This window comes from Dipodomys merriami, unplaced genomic scaffold (genome assembly GCF_024711535.1).
Source record: "Dipodomys merriami isolate MVZ:Mamm:240054 unplaced genomic scaffold, mDipMer1.0.p SCAF_50, whole genome shotgun sequence".
In the NCBI taxonomy this organism is placed as follows: domain Eukaryota; kingdom Metazoa; phylum Chordata; class Mammalia; order Rodentia; family Heteromyidae; genus Dipodomys; species Dipodomys merriami.
The window spans coordinates 1,287,127-1,304,937 of NW_027206069.1; the positions used below are offsets into that span (position 1 = coordinate 1,287,127).

General features: G+C 57.2%; 2 protein-coding genes across 17 annotated transcripts in view; one reads left to right on the forward strand and one right to left on the reverse strand.

The window, feature by feature from the left end:
- Window positions 1-96: 96 nt before the first annotated feature.
- Xrcc3 (X-ray repair cross complementing 3) lies at window positions 97-10,462 on the forward strand. Of its 2 annotated transcripts, XM_069997486.1 has the most exons (10): window positions 97-417; window positions 1,473-1,603; window positions 1,869-1,960; window positions 2,112-2,257; window positions 4,528-4,665; window positions 5,001-5,213; window positions 7,381-7,535; window positions 8,997-9,209; window positions 9,350-9,396; window positions 9,521-10,462. In XM_069997486.1, exons 4-10 carry the CDS (start codon window positions 2,203-2,205, stop codon window positions 9,738-9,740), a joined length of 1,041 nt encoding a protein of 346 aa, XP_069853587.1. In that variant the 5' UTR covers window positions 97-417; window positions 1,473-1,603; window positions 1,869-1,960; window positions 2,112-2,202; the 3' UTR covers window positions 9,741-10,462. The 2 variants fall into 2 exon arrangements, with proteins under 2 accessions (XP_069853587.1, XP_069853586.1); XM_069997485.1 differs by lacking the exon at window positions 1,473-1,603.
- The window catches only part of Klc1 (kinesin light chain 1), a 48,046-nt gene continuing 38,038 nt past the window's right edge, over window positions 7,804-17,811 (reverse strand). For 4 of the 15 annotated variants that reach the window (XM_069997473.1, XM_069997471.1, XM_069997472.1 and 1 more), the window contains exons 14-16: window positions 15,252-15,382; window positions 8,368-8,428; window positions 7,804-8,154 (exon numbers count right to left, since the gene is read on the reverse strand). In XM_069997473.1, the coding sequence (XP_069853574.1) occupies window positions 8,152-8,154; window positions 8,368-8,428; window positions 15,252-15,382 (195 nt within the window). In that variant the 3' untranslated portion in view covers window positions 7,804-8,151. Of the gene's footprint in view, window positions 8,155-8,367; window positions 8,429-15,251; window positions 15,383-16,144; window positions 16,702-17,325; window positions 17,376-17,811 lie in introns of those variants that run through there. The other 11 variants (XM_069997483.1, XM_069997479.1, XM_069997481.1 and 8 more) reach the window with 4 other exon arrangements.

Below are 17,811 nucleotides of genomic sequence, written 5' to 3' on the forward strand. Positions count from 1 at the left end.
CTTGGCCGACTCAAGGTTCTGGACACTCATTGGACGAGGAGGCCGAGAGGGGCCGGCCGCGCCAAGAAGTAGAGGAGCGCCGCAGACGTGGAAGTTTGGGCGGCCGGCGCTGGGCGCGGGGCGGGCGGGAGCGGAGCGGAGCCGAGGGGAGTGGGGCGGCGGGCGTGGCTCCCTGAGGCGGCACCGGGCGGCCGCGTCGGTCCCGGCGGCTGAGGCAGGCCCCTGGGCCGCCGGTGAGGCCCGGGCGAGGGCGCGGGCTCGTCCCGGGGAGGGGCGGGGCCTCCCCGCGGCCCGGGCCGCCGCTTCCGCGCCGCTGTCCCGCGTGCAGCCCGGCCGCCCGCGGGGCTGAGCCGGTGCTGAAGAAGAGGACTCTCCGAGAGGGCAGCAAGGCCTGGGGTCAGCGCCCGGCACACAGAGGTGGGGGCCGGGCGCGGGGGGGGGGGTCCCGAGGAGCGGGGGTCCCCGGGGCGGGGGGGGTCTCGAGGAGCGGGGGTCCCCGGGGCGGGGGGGGTCTCGAGGAGCGGGGGTCCCCGGGGCGGGGGGGGTCTCGAGGAGTGGGGAGCCACAGGGCGGGGGTGGATCCCCGGGGCGGGGGCACGGGGCCGGGGGGGGGATCCGCAGGGGCGGGGGCACGGGGCGGGGGGGGGGATCCGCAGGGGCGGGGGCACGGGGCGGTGGGGGAATCCGCAGGGGCGGGGGCACGGGGCCGGGGGGGGGGGATCCGCAGGGGCGGGGGCACGGGGCGGTGGGGGGATCCGCAGGGGCGGGGGCACGGGGCGGTGGGGGGATCCGCAGGGGCGGGGGCACGGGGCCGGGGGGGGGGATCCGCAGGGGCGGGGGCACGGGGCCGGGGGGGGGGATCCGCAGGGGCCGGGGCACGGGGCGGGGGGGGGATCCGCAGGGGCGGGGGCACGGGGCGGTGGGGGGATCCGCAGGGGCGGGGGCACGGGGCCGGGGGGGGGATCCGCAGGGGCGGGGGCACGGGGTCGGGGGGGGGGGGGATCCGCAGGGGCCGGGGCACGGGGCGGGGGGTGGGGATCCGCAGGGGCGGGGGCACGGGGCGGGGGGGGGGGATCCGCAGGGGCGGGGGCACGGGGCGGGGGGGGGGGATCCGCAGGGGCGGGGGCACGGGGCGGTGGGGGGATCCGCAGGGGCGGGGGCACGGGGTCGGGGGGGGGGGGGGATCCGCAGGGGCGGGGGCACGGGGCGGGGGGGGGGGGATCCGCAGGGGCGGGGGCACGGGGCGGTGGGGGGATCCGCAGGGGCGGGGGCACGGGGCGGGGGGGGCGGTCCCGAGGGGGGTCCCCAGGGGCCGGACCCTGCGGCCGACTCCAAGGCAGGGGACCCTGCGGGGCCGCCGCCGCCGCCCTCCTTGGCCCGCTGTCCAGTGGATTTGGAGGGCGGCCAGGCTGGGCCTCCGCGCGCGTTTCCTGTCCGGCCTGGGCACCCACAAGGTCTGCGGGCCCCAGCAGGGAACGCGCCCTCCAGGCCTGCGGCGCTTGCCGGTCCTCCCCGCAGCGGCCTCGCGGTGCTGTGGCCGGCGAGAGCAGCTCAGCCCAGGGTTCACCGGCCACCCCGCCTCAGCAGAGCTGGGAGGACGCAGGTACAGGAAGTCTGTCCACGCGTGCTGTCCAGGCCGGGCCACATCTGCACTGTCAGGACCCCTCAGCCACCACCCAGCCGACCCCGGGCTGGCCTGCCCCCTCCCAGCCAGCTAGAGGTTTGGGGAGCACAGTGGCTTTGTGGACAGGTTTGCCAGACCCCCGAGTCCCGCACAGCCAGCCTAGGCGGGAAGGGCAGTCTGTGGGCGCCCCAGGCCTGCCTGCAGGAAGCACCCTGCAAAATCCCATGCTTCCTGTTCTTTCCAGGAGACATTTGAGACACCACACTGGGGAATGCCACGCACACGTGGGTGGAGCGCAGGTGTGCATCCCTCGGCTTCCGTGTCCCCCGCTGGCAGGTGAGCAGGTGCCGGAGGACGGGCACTCAGTCCACTCTCCTTTGGGGAAGCGTGGTCAGCTGGTTCTCAGGCACCAGTGTCCCGGGCTTCTGACCTGGGAGGTCATTCTTGGAGGCCAGAGGCACTGACCACGGTGTCTTGCTGCCCACAGAGAGAGCGAGGAGCACCCTGAAGGTGAGCACTCCCACGGGGTCGGTCTGGCCCCGGGGAGTTAGGGGCCTGGCAGGCGATCCACTGAGGAGATGGATTTGGATCAGCTGGACCTGAACCCCAGAATTATTGCTGCAGTCAAGAGAGGTATGCTTGGGCCTGGGAAGGTGGCTCAGTGGTAGAGCGCTTGCCTTGCATGCCTGAGGCCCTGGGTTTGATTCCTCAGCACCACATAAGCAAAAAGGAAAAAAGCCGGAAGTGGTGCTGTGGCTCAAGTGGTAGAGTGCTAGCCTTGAGCTGAAGAGCTGAGGGACAGCGCCCAGGCCTAGAGTTCAGGCCCACGACTGGACCCCTCCCCCCCCAAAAAAAAAGAGAGAGGTATGCTCCCTTGCTGAACTATTGGTGGCTTGGCTGTTCCCCCAGCCTTGCTTGTATGCTGCCTTTTCTGTGTGTTTCCTGCTGATTCTCCCCCTGCGCTGCAGGTCTGTCAGACACAGTGGCCTCAGTCCAAGCATTTGAGAGGCTGGACAGGTCACCTGCTGGGTCCTGCCTGGGAGCCTTCCTCCTGGCACACCCTACCTCTGTAGCTCCCGTCCACCGGCCACCCCAGGCTGGCACGTAGCTGCGGTTCCAGCCCCCCGTATCTCATTCATCTCCCAGGGTGGCTGTTGGGATGACAGTTGCTTGCAGGTAGACACAACACCGTGACCAGCACAGTGCTGGTGGCAGAGCGCCAGTCTCTGTGCTGCAGTCAGTCACATTGTTGGTTTCCTGTCCTGCCTACAGCATGATTGCAGAATGGTTGCTGCAGCTATAAACACCTTGGGAACAGAAGGCCCTTGTTTCTCTCCTGTATCTTATCTATCAGAAAATGAGTCCTGCGGGGCCAGCCAGGGCACCTACCCCCACTCCACCGCCAGTGCTGGAGCCGTGGCTCAGTACTTTTGACTGAAAAGCACCCCGCGGGCCTCCGTGCTGCAGCCGTCTGCACGGCCGCTGCTTGTCCTTTCCAGGCGTCCTGTGTCCTGTTGTCGGGGCTGAGAGTGTAACTGCAGCCTTCCACATGTCTGTCACTAAGGCAGTTACAGAACCGTGTTTGCTTCTATTCTCCTGCCGAGCCCTGCGCTCCTCCTCAGTGAAGTTGCTTCTTTTTGCTACTTTTTGGATTGACCAAATGTATTTGCAACATGTATCTTTCTTTCTACTTGTTTAAAAGTAGAAGACTGGGGGCTGGGAAGGTGGCTCAGTGGTAGAGAGCTTGTCTTGCATGCCTGAGGCCCTGGGTTTGATTCCTCAGCACCACATAAGCAAAAAGAAAAAAAAAAAAAAAAAAGTAGAAGACTGGGGATGTGGCTCAGTGGTGGAGTGCTTGCCTAGCATGCATGAAGCCCTTGGTTCAGTTCCTCAGTACCACATACACAGAAAAAGCCAGAAGTAGTGCTGTGGCTCAAGTGGTAGAGCGCTAGCCTTGAGCAAAAGCTCAGGGACAGCCCAGGCCCTAAGTTCAAGCCCCAGCACTGGTGAAAAAAATTAAAACTTAAGCCGGGCGCTGGTGGCTCACGCTACTCAGGAGGCTGAGATCTGAGGATCGCGGTTCAAAGCCAGCCCGGGCAGGAGAGACCATGAGACTCCTATCTCCAATAAACCACCAGAAAACCGGAAGTGGCGCTGTAGCTCAAGTGGTAGAGTGCTCGCCTTGAGCTGAAGAGCTGAGGGACAGCGCCCAGGCCCAGAGTTCAAGCCCCACGGCCGACAAAAAAAAAAAATTAGAACTTAAAGAAAAAAAGTAGAAGTAAATCTAAGCCCAGGATGAATTTATCACCTAGCGCATGGTGCTTTGTTCTGACCCTGGCCTAGTGCTCTGGCCAGTCCTGCCTGACGCCCCACCAGCCCCTCCCTGCTCAGCCAGCCCCAGGTGGCTCCGGCCTGGCTTGCGCTGGCTCCTTCCCTGCCTCCCTCCCTTTTCTTCTAGGAACCGGCCCTGGGGCTGGCACATGCAAAGGCTACACCAGGCCCAGAGCTCTGCTGGTTTGTTTTTTTTTATCCTCACTGTTTTGCTCGGCTGGCTTGGAATTGCTCAGACTCCTGGGCACCTCCCAAGTAGCTGGGACTGCAGGTGCCCAGCAGCGTTGTCTCTTATGGCTGGGACAAGGGGACGGCCTCCGGGACTTCTCCACCTCTGGCGGTGGTCACAGGTGCAGGGTGCGCGGCTGGCTCCTGCAACAGGCCTCCTGTCCTCCACTGTCCAGTCATCACTGTGCCAAGATTCCCTCGGGCCTTGAGGGGGCTGCTTGGACCCCCACCCCAGCCCTGGGTCCCCAGAACTGGAGTCTCAGCTCCTCACCAGCTCCACACTTGCTATTTTCCCCGGGGTGCTGTAGTCTGACCTTTCCAGTGACTGATCTGTGTAATTTCAGCCAAACTGAAGTCAGTAAAGGAGGTTCTGCATTTTTCTGGACCGGACTTGCAGAGACTGACCGGGCTGTCCAGCCCCGACGTCCAGCACTTGCTCACAGCAGCTTCCCTATGGCTCCGAGGACCCCACACCCTGACAGGTAAGCTGGAGGGCCGCGTTGCTGGCTGACGCGTGGACCTGTCACCAACCCAGTGTGGATGCGTAAGCAGTCGCCCGTGGCCAGTCCCGGCCTCCTCACCCTGTGGCTGCAGGACTGTGGTCACAGCGTTCTGTCAGGACGCTGCGGGTGGGAACGCAGCATTCTGTCAGGACACCATGGGTGGACAGTGGGAAGGCTGAAAGGCCTGGCCCATGGTGCTGAGGCTGCTTCCTCACTGTTCTCCAGTGCAAGGAGCGGCAGGGGCAGTACTGAGTGGAGCTGCTGGCTTGGTGGGGTGTAGAAGGTTGCACATCTGACCCTGGCCCACCCCACAGCCCTGCACCTGTTCCAGCAGAAGGAGCGCTTCCCTGTGCAGCACCAGCGCCTAAGTCTGGGCTGCCCCGTGCTGGACCGGGTCCTGGGCGGCGGCCTGCCCCTGGGCGGCATCACGGAGCTTGCGGGCTGCAGCTCGGCAGGGAAGACCCAGCTGGCACTGCAGCTGAGCCTGGCTGTGCAGTTCCCACAGCAACACGGAGGCCTGGAGGCTGGTGAGTGGCGAGCCCTTGAGGAAGGCAGGGCTCCGGCCAGACCCGGTGGGTCTCAGCCCTGTCTTGGGTTGCCTCTCCGTAGGTGGGTGAGGACTCCTCCAGGGCTGTTTCCTCCCGTGCCCACCTCCTTTCAGAATGAGGGGGAAGCAAGGCTGGCCAGGATTACCACCAGCACTCAGGCATGGCCCTGGGGTTCTTGCAGCGTTAGTAGAAGTGTCCTGAACCTGTGCTCACAGGCTCACATGGCCTGCAGGATACATGGCCACAGCATCAGAAATGAAGGCAAAGACGGTGACCTTCTCCCGCGGGTGAGGACTGAGGGTGGCTGCGGCAGCCGCACCACGGTGCCACTCTGAAGCCTGCAGCAGCCAGCGTGGCTCAGCTCCCCACCGCGGGGCCAAGATCCCCGCCACTGTGGATGCCACCCTGAACGTGGCTCTGCCCACACAAGCCGGCCCCTCTCCCAGCACCATTCATCCCCCAAAGCCACGGCAGCAGCTCCCACGTCCACACGGGTGTGGGGAGGGACCCACACTTCTGGCTTTAGTGAGCTGAATGTCTCTCATAGATGCTGGCCACAGCAAAGTCGTCTTTGCAGATGTCTGTTAGGTCCAATGCCACTTAAAAATCACCTTGTATTGAGTTTTATGAACTCATGTGTTTGGAAGACAAATCCCTTACCAGGCGGGTCTTTTCTCTTCCAGAGGTTTGTCTTATCTCAGTAGTGTCCTTTAAAGCACTTTTTTTTTTTTTTCCCAGTCATGGGGCTTGAACTCAGGGACTGGGTGCTGTCCCCTAAACTCTTTTGCTCAAGGCTAAGCCACAGCACCATTTCCAATTTTCTGGGGGTTAAATGGAGATAAGAGTCTCAGGGACGCCGGGCGCTGGTGGCTCACGCCTGTAATCCTAGCTACTCAGGAGGCTGAGATCTGAGGATCGCGGTTCAAAGCCAGCCCGGGCAGGAGAGACCGTGAGACTCCTATCTCCAATAAACCACCAGAAAACCGGAAGTGGCGCTGTGCACTCGCCTTGAGCTGAAGAGCTGAGGGACAGCACCCAGGCCCAGAGTTCAAGCCCCACGACCGACCAAAAAAAAAAAAAAAAAAAGTCTCAGGGACTCTTACCCAGGCTGGCTCTGAACCTCGATCCTCTGATCGCAGCCTCCTGAGTCACTAGGAGTACAAGTTGGTGCCACCAGCATCCAACTATTTTTCATGTTTTGAAGTTCGGTTCTTTTTCATTGGTCCCTGTGGCTTTTGGTGTCATTTATTTAGAACAAACTGCACTCAGGTCATTTTCTTCTATAAAAGTACTGAGTGCTTAAACTCATCCTTGTGATGTTAAGTCCAGTCTCACTCATGGTTTTCCCATTGTCCCAGCCCCATCTATTGGAAGAGACTGTTCTTCCCTGCCCTGGATCACTGTGGCATTCCCATACTAGATCCCTGTGACATCCCACACTGGATCACTGTATCCTCACCCTAGATCACTATGACATACTACAGTAGATGACCGTGACATGCCACACTGGCTCACTGGCACCAGATCACCGCAGCACCTCACACTGGATCTTTGTGGATCATTGAGACATCTTTACTGAACGCCCCTCGCCCATGAACTCAGGGCTTCTTGATGAGCTCTCAGCTGCATGGCTCCCCACGTCGTCTGATGCTGTTTCTGGGCCCAAGCCGTGCATCGCTGAAACGCTGTTCAGGCTTGGTGACCCATCTGAAATCACCACAAAGACCTTGGCCTCAAGGAGTGGCTGGAATGGCAGGGAACCTGGCAAGGGGCAGAGGGAACATAGGTCCCACTGGACTCTCCCTGGGCCTGAGGCTCTGGGGGAGGGATGTGGCCTGAGGCATTGGTAATCAGCCCACTCCCATCCCCGGCCAGGGAGGGGAAGCAGAACTAGGCAAGCAGGGCAGCCTACCTGTGGCCATTCTGGCCAGGCCAGGGAACGTGCCCAGTACCAGAACTGGAGACCTAGCTAGTGCTCCCAGAGGACCACCTGGCCCTTGAGGGCCAGCTCTGGCGTCACCCTTCCTCAGGAGATGAAAAGCCAGAGGGTTGGGATTGGAAACAAGGCACACGTGCATTTGGTTTGGGTGGCAGCAGAGGTATAGTTCGGGTTCCCGGGCTCATCACTCTCCGCCCCCGTCTACAGGGGCCGTCTACATCTGCACGGAGGATGTCTTCCCCAGCAAGCGACTGCAGCAGCTGATTGCACAGCAGCAGCGGCTGCGGATGGATGTGCCAAGCGAGGTGGTCCAGAAGATCAAGTTCAGCAACCACATCTTCATCGAGCACGCAGCAGATGTGGTAAGTGTGCTCTGCCCGCTGGGGCGCGGCAGACCTTCCATGGTGATTATCAGCACAGGAAGAGGTGACAGGGTTGGAAGCAGGCAGGGTGGGCCGACGAAGGGGCACAATTCAGATGGTGAAGGGAGTCCTTCCTAGGCAGGAAGGGAGCTCTAGGTGCAATATGAACACAGAAATGACACGGTGCAGGGTACACCCACCAGGTACATCGCTGTGGCTGCAGAGCCACTGAGAAGAGCTGTTATGAGAAGACGTTCAAGTCAAAGAATAAGGTGTATAAACTTTTAATTTTTAAAAAATGTACAGTAAATACATTATCACACAACATGGGGGACCTAACACAGATGACACGGAGAAGCCCGGCAGATACAGGATACAGATGTGTCTGGTCTCCTGGCCAGGTGGCGGGCCACGCCCAACGCTGTGCTTTCAGGACCTCCTGCCCCAAGCAGAGCGCATTACTGAGCCCTGCCTGCATTCCGGTCAGGAGAAACTAAGTGAGCACTGCAGGCTCCGGGCCCATGGCCCTCCCAGCCTTGCCCTGGCCGTCACGGGGCCAGCTCCAGGGCCACACATAGCGCCACCATCCTGGCATCCTACAGCAGGCCAGGCTGGGTCACTGCAAGAGAAGACCATAGATGAGGCCGGGCTGCTGCACTTGGGGGGGGGGGGGCCCTCCTCCTCTTTCCAGAATCTGCTCAGACCCACAATGGCTAGATGCCTTCCTCCTCACAGTCAGCCTTGGGGCCACACCTACCCCCCTAGCCACCTCTGTGCACCAAAGCCAATGGCCGTCCCCACTGCCTGGCCCTGGCGGTGGGAAGACACTCACGTTGGCATCTTCTAGGCTGCTGCTGTCGTTCTCCACACACAGAGGGTCCGCTGGGGACGCCCTGAGGAAAAGCACAAACTGAGTTTCACCCCGGCCTCACACCAGGCCTTCAGCAGCCCTCAGTGCTGCCTGGCTGGTTGGCCTAAAGCGTGAGGCCCCTCCGCTGTGTCTCCGGCCTGCTCTCCTCCGTGGGGGCCACCCGGCACTGGCCACGCCCTGCTCTCCAGAGTGGCCTGGGCCTCCAGTCAGGGCTGCCAGCCTGGACAGCAAGAGGCTGGCGCCGGGCCTCCCCCACCCGCACCCCCTAAATGACGGGAATGAGAGCGGCCTCAGGGCACTGCCCCCAGCACCTGGTGTAAAGCTCCCCCCAAAGACGGGTGAAAATTGCATGGACGGGTGCAGACCCACAGGGAATGGGGGAAATGATTCCTGGCAGCTGTGCCGACTGCCCAGGGGCATCGCCAGGAGGGCCAGAAGAGAGGCACCGGGAGGCCTCACATCCTTGGAGCCTTTGGGAGGAGCACGCAAGCCCAGGCTCAGGGAGCCATGACGCTGCAGACCAGAGGGCCAGCTGGCCACCTAGACAACACCTGGTGAGCCAGTGGCGGCCATGCTGTCCCCCGTTGCAGGACGCCTTGCTGGAGTGTGTGAGGAAGAAGGTCCCCGTGCTGCTGTCAAGGGGCATGGCCCGACTGGTAGTCATCGACTCCGTGGCAGCTCCATTTCGCTGTGAGTTTGACAAAGAGGGCCCCGCCCTCCGGGCCAGGCATCTGCAATCCCTGGGGGCCGAGCTGCGCCGGCTGAGCAGCGCCTTCCAGGCCCCGGTGCTGTGCATCAACCAGGTGGGTGAGGCGGCAGTGTCTGCCCAGATGCCCAGGGCGATGGGGAGGGGCTGCGAAGGGGACTTCAAGGGGCTCTGGTCATGATAGGAAAAACCAGGGGACCCTCAACTACTGCTGCCCCACCCATTGGACTCTTCCAGGTGACAGAGGCTGTGGACGAGCAGGGCTTGCTGCCCTGCCTACCAGGGTGAGTGCCCATACCTGGGGGACGGGGGGAGGCCAGCAGTGAGTAGACACGGGGGGGGGGGGGGGCGCGGGGAAGAAGGGTGGCAGCCAGCCTTCGCCAGCAGCGACTCCCTGTCACGTCTCAGACCCTGGGACCCGCGCCTCTCTCCAGCCCTTGGTATCGCCTGGGCTAACCAGCTTCTGATGAGACTGATGGCTGACCGTGTCCGCGCACAAGAAGCCGTCCCGGGCTTGCCCAGTGGCCTGACCCGGACCCTGAGGGTGCTCTTTGCCCCCCACCTGCCTCCTTCCTCCTGCTCCTACACAGTCGGCTGTGAAGGGGTGCGAGGGGCCATGCCCAGCTAACACACCAGTATCTGTGGACAGCCCAAACGAGCCTCAGGGCCCTGGATTCTGGCCAAGCCCTTAGGGGCTGAGCAGCACAGTTCCCAAGGGTACCGTCCCTCCTCTCCCCGACTGGCCCTGGGAAGACAAATGACTCACGAGCACTAGCAGCACTCCAGGGCTCTGCCTCTGCAGGGCAGTGGGTGGTGCCCCGCGCCCACCCACTAAGGTGGCAGGGAGCCATACTGGCACACTCTGTCGTGAAAGTCTATTTGGGCTCAAGGTGGAGGAACAGACTGGCATCTGGCCAAGTCTGGAAGTGGTAAAGGGGCTGACCTCACCTTGGCCGCCTGCAGGCAAAAGCAGCCCTGGGCAGCTGATGAAAGAAGAAACAGGAAATGAGACGCCCTGCCTCCAAGCCTGGCCTTGCTGGGCTCTAGGCTGACAACAGGAGGAGCTGTGGCCTAAGAGAGCAGGGCTGTGGCCGCGGGGGATGGGGAAGGGGGCGGGGGAGAGGTCCTGTCTGCCTACAGGGGGGCTGCCTGCTGACTTGGGGACAGGCACTGTCCCTGCCACCACCAGTCCCCCTGAGGCAGGATAGCGCTCAGAGCTATCTGTGGCTCCAAAAGGTTGAAGACCTGGTGTGGAGGTGGCCAAAGCTACTTGGCTTGGTTATTTATAGACGTTTTCCTGCAAATATGAAGGAGTTTACAATAGGAAATAAAATTACTTTTGCAACATGAGTGATTCTAGATGAAGTAGGCGAACTGCACGGACCATTAGAGAGTGTAACCCCAAGACAGAGGGACAGATAGCAGGTGCACTCGTGGGGGCAGAGGGATCCCGCCCCGTCCTCCAGGGGACAGGTCAGCGGCAGGGGAGAGCACCTCCTCACACTGCGGATTCTGCCAGAACTTCTGTCACCACTGAGACAGCCCTGGCCCGTGTGCAAGGTCAAACCCCAATAAGCACCCCAAAATTTACATCTAACTGGCATCCAGAAGGCACCTGTCACAGGAGCCCCCCAAACCCACAATCAACTGCTACCCAGCAGGAAGACGCCGTTGGCACGCGTCTGCCTAAACCCATCCTCTGCTGGGTGTGGGGCCAAGGTGGGCCCGTGGCTGTGGGCCAGGACAAGCAGGGGGCAGGCTTACTGGGAAACCATCTTCAGTAGCCTTGACATCCAATTTAGGTGCATTCAGAAACAAACAGGCTTCCTGCCATAGCCCAGACCCAGACATGGACAAAGGGACTGGCACGCCTGCACCCCGCAGCAGGGCCCCAGCTGCGCCCTCCACCCCTCAAAGACTGCTGCCACCACGCAGGGCAGCTCCTGGACACCACAGCACCCGGCACTCGCAGACCTCACGCTTGGCAGCACATAAAGACCCCAATGCCTCATTTGCAGCAGACTGTGCACACAGCACAGGCAACGCCGTGGGGTTCACCCACGGCGGCCGCCCAGCCTGCTCAGCTGGGAGGCTGGGCAGCACACCACCACCCCTGCCCCACAAGTGACTTGGGCCAGAGCTCCACAGACCTCAGCACACCCAAGACCTGGTCTGGAAGGCCAGGAGCACAACTAAATCCTATCTCCAACTTCCACCTAATGTAGGACAAGAGAAAAGTGAGCAGCATTGGATAATCAATCTCTGTACTTAGAAAAGCAACATGTAAAATGTATTTCAAGCAGACACTGGGAGCTCAACTCTGCCTCCCAGCTACTGAGGAGGCTGAGATCTGAGGACTAAGGTTCAAAGCCAGCTCCGGCAGACAAGTCTGAGAAATTCTTTTTTTTTTTTTTTTTTTGGTACTGGGGATTGAACCCAGGACGTTGCGCTTGCTAGCCAAGCGCTTTGCCACTGAGCTACATCCCAGCCCGAGAAATTCTTATTTCCAATTAACCAGCAAAAAGCCAGAAGTGGAGGTGGGATCAAGCGAGTAGAACAGCACCAGCCACAAGTGAAAATGCTAAAGGAGAAGGTGAGCCCCTGGATTCAAACTCTAGTACAGGCACAAAAAAATAAAATACTCCATAACACATTAAAGACAGGGATTTATACAGGTATTCACTTTCCTTCGCCTTCTTATAACTTGTTGATAAAATGCCTCCAAATTACCTGTAGTCTAAATTATGGAGACTCATAAAATCCTTGTAATTTGTTCATCTTGACTATAGACGCCCCTCAACCCAAGGCACCTTGTTGCTGCAAGAGCCCATCCCAAGGGCCACTGCAGCAACCCCATAGGGACCCAGGGCCCTGACACAGCCACCGCCACCGCCACGGTCTGTGCTACTGCAGGCCAGGCCAGGGCCTGTGCACACAGCACCCAGCAGAGTCCCCCACAGACCTCGCCCTACAATATATCAAAACAAAACTATCAGTGAAGGGCTGCGAAGGTGGCTAAGCACCATATAAGCAGAAAAGCTGGCTCGAGTGGTAGAGCGCTCGCCTTGAGCTGAAGAGCTGAGGGACAGGGCCCAGGCCCAGAGTTCGAGCCCCAAAACTGACCAAAAGAAAAGTGTGGGGGGGCTGGGAAGGTGGCTCAGTGGTAGAGTGCTTGCCTTGCATGCATGAGGCCCTGGGTTCAATTCCTCAGCACCACATAAGCAGAAAAAAAAAGCCAGAAATGGCACTGTGGCTCAAGTGGTAGAGTGCTAGCCTTGAGGTCCAGAGTTCAGGCCCCACGACCGGACCCCCCCCCCCAAAAAAAGTGTGTGTATGATATAAAAATGTGTATCGTATATATATGAAACAATCATAGGGTGCTAAAATCATAAACAAGTTTACCTACAACTACTCTAAGAATAAAGTATGAAAGCAGGGGCTGCGAAGGTGGCTCAGTGGTAGAGCGCTTGCCTTGCATGCAAGAGGCCCTGGGTTCGATTCCTCAGCACCACATAAGCAAAAAGAAAAAAGCCGGAAGTGGCGCTGTGGCTCAAAGTGATAGAGCATTAGCCTTGAGCTGAAGAGCTGAGGGACAGCGCCCAGGCCCAGAGTTCAGGCCCCACAACCAGACCCAAAATAAATAAATAAATAAATAAATGTAAAGTATGAAAGCATACTAAACTCTAATTATATTCTGACACATGGAATTATTCTTATTTCTATCTAATTGGCCAGTTTACCTTTCCTTACAAAAGCTGAGACCTCTCACAAGGACTCTGTTGAACTCTCAAGGCATGAAAACCATGATGAAACAGGACAAGCATGTGCAACCTACGGGCACGAGTGAGAGGGGAAACGGGGAAAGGAAGGAGTGGCGTTGTCCAAAAAAAGAGATGACCTCATGACCTGACTTATAAAATGGTAGCCCCTCTGTACAGCACCTTAATAAGAATGAAGTTGGTGCTGGTGGCTCACACCTATAATGCTCGCTACTCAGGAGGCTGAGATCTGAGGATCACAGTTCAAAGCCAGCCTCAGCAGTAAAGTCCATGAGACTCTTATCTCTATTAACCATGAGAACACCGGAAGTGGTATCCTGTGGCTCAAGTGATAGAACACTAACCTTGAGCAAAAAAGCTCAGTGACAGTGCCCCGGACCCGAGTTCAAGCCCAACAACCAGTAAAAACAAAAATAAAAAGTTAACTGACCTTTCTCAACCAATAAAACTGGGCATGGTGGCACACACCTAACATCCTAACTGTGTGGGAGATTTAATAGGAGGATCCCAGTCCAGGTCAGCTCAGAAAAAAAATGTGAGAGTCTAATAAAAAGTAACTGGAGCAAAAAAAGGCTGGGTGTGTGGCTCAAGTGGTAAGGTGCTTACTTACAAAGCTGAAGGCCCTACCATTAAAAGAAGAAAATGGGGAAGGGAGACAGAGGAGAGGGAGGGGGAAAAAAGAAGGGGAAGACAGGAGGAGAAGGAGCCAGGTGCCAGTGGCTCACACCTGTAATCCTAGCTACTCAGGAGGCTGAGATCTGAAGATCCTAGTTCAAACCCAGCCCAGGCAGAAACATCAGTGAGACTTAGCTCCAATTAACCACCAAAAAAACAGGAAGTGGCCTTGTGGCTCAAATGGTAGAGCACTAACCTTGAGCTGAAGAGCTGGGGACAGGGCCCAGGCCCAGAGTTTAAGCCCCAAAACAACAAGGGGAAAAAAAAAAAAAAAGCCAGCCCAGGCAGAAGAGACTCTGTGAGACTCTAATTAACTACTCAAAAATCGGAAATGAGGCTATGACTAAAAGTAGTAGAGCACTAGCCTTGAGCTAAAGAGCGCAGGATAGCTCACAAGCATTGAGTTCAAGCCCCACAATGGAGTTAACTACAGTTCTGGAAATCTGCAGGGCAGGTAGTACCTGCCTTTAGCCAGCAGAGGGCAGTTTGTTGCGAGCTCCCACAAACTGGTAGGAGCACAGCAATGTTCAAACGCTGATCTCGGGTTTTCACAAACATAAGCATCCCAAAACTGCTTCTGTAGAGGCAGGCCAGCGAGCAGTTATGAAGAGAAGACTTGTGAAAACCTAACTTCTTTCTCGCACTAGCTCAGGCTCCACAAAGCCTGCCCACAAGGCTGTGGGGTAGCAGGTCTCGGAATGAGAGTGGACACACCTTTAAAATGCAAAAATCACCAACTAATCAGGCACATAACTTAATACTGCCAACAAGTTCTCCAAAGCCACCTGGTACCTTGGTGAGCAGGCTTGAAGCTCAGGGTTTTACTAAGGAATCTGTCTCTCGTGAACAGGGACACACGGGAAGCAAGACAAAGGGCTGACAAGAGGCTCTGCGGAGCCTCACCGAAAACAGAACAGGCAGCTTCACAGCACAGCACAGAAGGTCGAGCCCACTTTGTGGAAAACCCTTCAGGCAACGTGGGCATCCTCACCCACCCACCCCAAGACCTGCGATCACACTTTTCTTCAAACACATGGAAACCTAAGCTTTTGAAAAGCTGAACATGCCTCATGTCCCTATAACTGAAAACTACCCTGTCTACCTGCATCAGAGTTAATACAATCCACAGCTCACATATGATTTGGAAAGACCAAACATATGAGGGATTTAAATGAACATTAATTTAAGAATGTATTAGTATATAATGTAAACACACTCAATGCTCCGTGTTACAATACTGAACTTCCCACTTTCCACAGCAAAAGCTTTCTCTGAACATGTAACAAAATCAAAACTTCCATGAACTTTTTTTTTGTGTGTGTCAGTCATAGGGATTGAACTCTGGGCTTGGGCGCTGTCCTTGTGCTCTTCAGCTCAAGGCAAGCGCTCTACCACTTGAGCCTCCACACCACTTCCAGTTTTCCAGTGGTTTATTGGAGATAAGAGTCTCATGGACTCTTATCTGCCCGGGCTGGCTTCGAACTGCAATCCTCAGATCTCAGCGCCTAGCCAAATGTCTTCTTTTGAAGGCACAGCCCTCTCAGCTGTTTCCCGATTCACCAGACACAAGTTACTCCTCCTTCCCAGTGTGGAATCTGGGCTCGCCAGGAAGGTGGGGGGACGGGGACGCATGGCCCAGGGATGCATACTGGCAGGGAGGGCGGGCGGGCTGGGGAGATAGTTACCCAGGGTTTCTCGGCTCACTGTCTCTTGAACTTCCTCCCTTCAGTTTCCTAACCAGCTTCTCACTGCTGCGTCTAATGGAAGCCCGGAGTTTGCTAAAGGAACCACTGCGTTTTAAAGATCCAGTGCCATCCTGAAAAAAATGTGAACAAGTGTGAAGCTGCTGTTCCTCCCTCCCACACCCAAGGAACAGCAGGGGCAAGCAGCAATTCCCAGCCCGCCTGCCGCCAGCGATCAACACCACCAGTCTGCCATGTACTTATGTAAATGCAGGCCTCCCAGAAATCTACCTGTTTGAAATTTCATTAAAAACAACCTAATAATCAAGGAAGTCCTTGAAGAGGAAATTCATTCAAACAAAAGGAAGCACATCCCCAAGAATTAAGACTGTTGTCTTAAAAATAGCTGCAATAAAAACTGAGGTCGCTTCCATGAGTATCAGCAGAAGCTGAGTCCCACTGGACACTGTGCGCATCGGGCCGAGGTGACAGCACGGAGCCTACTATCCCAAAGCCTTCCTCCTGACCATTTCATCTAAAAGCCATGCTTAGATAAACTGTCAATCAAGTTCACAGTGGTCTTATTAAATGTTAGCTATAAATGTGGCTGGAAAATTAAAATGTTTACTTTATAAAGTAACTAAGAATCCTCAGACCTCTTGTAGGAAGAAAGGAGTGAGTGGCCAGCTGTCATAGCCCAAGTGAGAGTAGAAATAAAGCACGTGGCAGAGCTCAGATAGGAAAATCAGAAGCAGAGTGGGAAATATGTGTGCAGCACCATTTATTCTCAGAACAGATCCCCAGTAAGACAGGAACTGGCTCCTTGCAGAGGTTGTGCAATTCTGCATCCCGAGGAAGAGTGAGCAGTGTATCGAGCAGACAGACACAGACACAAGTCAGTTGGAGTGAGTTTATTAGAAGTTAGAAAGACACAAATACACACATCACTGAGCTTTTAAAGATTAGTAGAGAAAAGCAGAATTACACAGGACTACACAGCAAGTCTACTTGAGCATGTCCAGGGCCTCGGGCAGGCGTACTGGCCAGATGTTCTCTAAGTATCACAGACGTGCAACACATGCCTTACTCCTACAGCTCAGCAACTGTCCACAGGTCACTGTCATGCCACTGCGGTAAACCTGTGTGACACTTCTAACTACCTGCTAGCAGAGTGTACAGCTAATCGCTCTTAATCGTTAAATGTGTGTTAACACGGTAAATGGGTTTTATTAATACAGTTGATATTACTAAGTACACATCTGGCGAAGCTACATGTATACAGAGATCAGGAACCCCAGGTCAGCAGCACCGAAAGGAATGACCAGGCCCAGAGGTGCAGCTCTGACAAGCTCCTAGGGGCTGCTAGACACAGCGGGCAGCACTGGAGGGGGGGGCCGGAGGAGGCACTGCCCGTCATGCAGGAGCAGGGCGGGAGGCACCCGGGCAGCTAGGCCTGTCGGACAAAAAGGAGAGAACCAGTGAGCCCACGGGAGGACAGGGCGCAGGCCCCGCGCCACACAGCCTGGTCTACAGTATTTCTAGGTCACAGGGATCATGGCTTCATCTTGGGCCTTCCCTCTGTCACTCTGGTTCACCAGGCCGGCTCAGAGGTGGGGCTGGGCCCAACGTGGCTTGAAGCATCTAGGCTGGCCTACTCCAAACAAGCATCAGAGTGGAAGGCAGTATGAGACTAGCATCATTCTAGGAATCTTTTACTTACTGCAAGACACAAGTAACTGTACATAAAGGAGAGTCATCAATGAAAAACCAAAATAAAAGCTACCCGCAGAAGACACATTCGTTTAACTTCTCCTGTTCTGCCATATCCCCCAAGTGTAGTCCTTCCTGAAGTTTGTATGTGACTCTCATCTCTTCAATTAAAACACTAGCATCTTAGACATTTCAGAACCGTAAGACCCGGCGACTTGAGGGCAGCGCACGTTGTAAGCATGCAGTTGACCATCCAAAGAAAATGGGTTTCCCTGGGCACAACGCCTCCTGCGTCCTGCCCGAGTGGCAGCCGACATCTCGACAGGAGCACAGACAGTGGGGCCTGTCCCTGCCCGCTCGGACTCACCATGGACGCTGAGCAAGTCATTTAACCAGCCCGAGCTTCATCTTTCTCATCTTTAAATGGAAAAATAAAACTTGTTACCAAGGCCTCGTGAATGCTGGGAGGACAAGAACACATCAGTTCCCACTGCTCTGCACAAGAAGGGACCGAGATCTTGTTGCCCACCACCACCGTGCTCCCACAGGGTGCTCACCACCCCCTCCCAGGTCCCAAGGGAGCTCACTGGGCACCACTCACACACCCTGGGAACCACTCACTCAAGTGGCAGGTGATGTGGGCACTGGGGCCAGCCATCGCCTCCCTGGGGCCTCAGAAGATCTAGGTGAGCAATTCTCAGGGCCAGGCTGACCAACTGGCACCAGGCAAGTTAGTCTGCCCTGCCCAGCACTCGCCACCTGGGGGAGGTACAGCAACTCCCCAGAATGCAGGCCAATCCCCTTCGACCTGGGCTGGAAGGGCCACATCTTTAAATCCTCATGTCACATATTC

Coding starts and splice junctions, on each gene's coding strand:
- Xrcc3 (XM_069997486.1), top strand. CDS start 2,203: ATGGATTTGGATCAGCTGGACCTGAACCCCAGAATTATTGCTGCAGTC. Junction 9,210..9,349: donor CGGTGCTGTGCATCAACCAG/GTGGGTGAGGCG, acceptor GGACTCTTCCAG/GTGACAGAGGCTGTGGACGA. Junction 9,397..9,520: donor TTGCTGCCCTGCCTACCAGG/GTGAGTGCCCAT, acceptor GTCACGTCTCAG/ACCCTGGGACCCGCGCCTCT.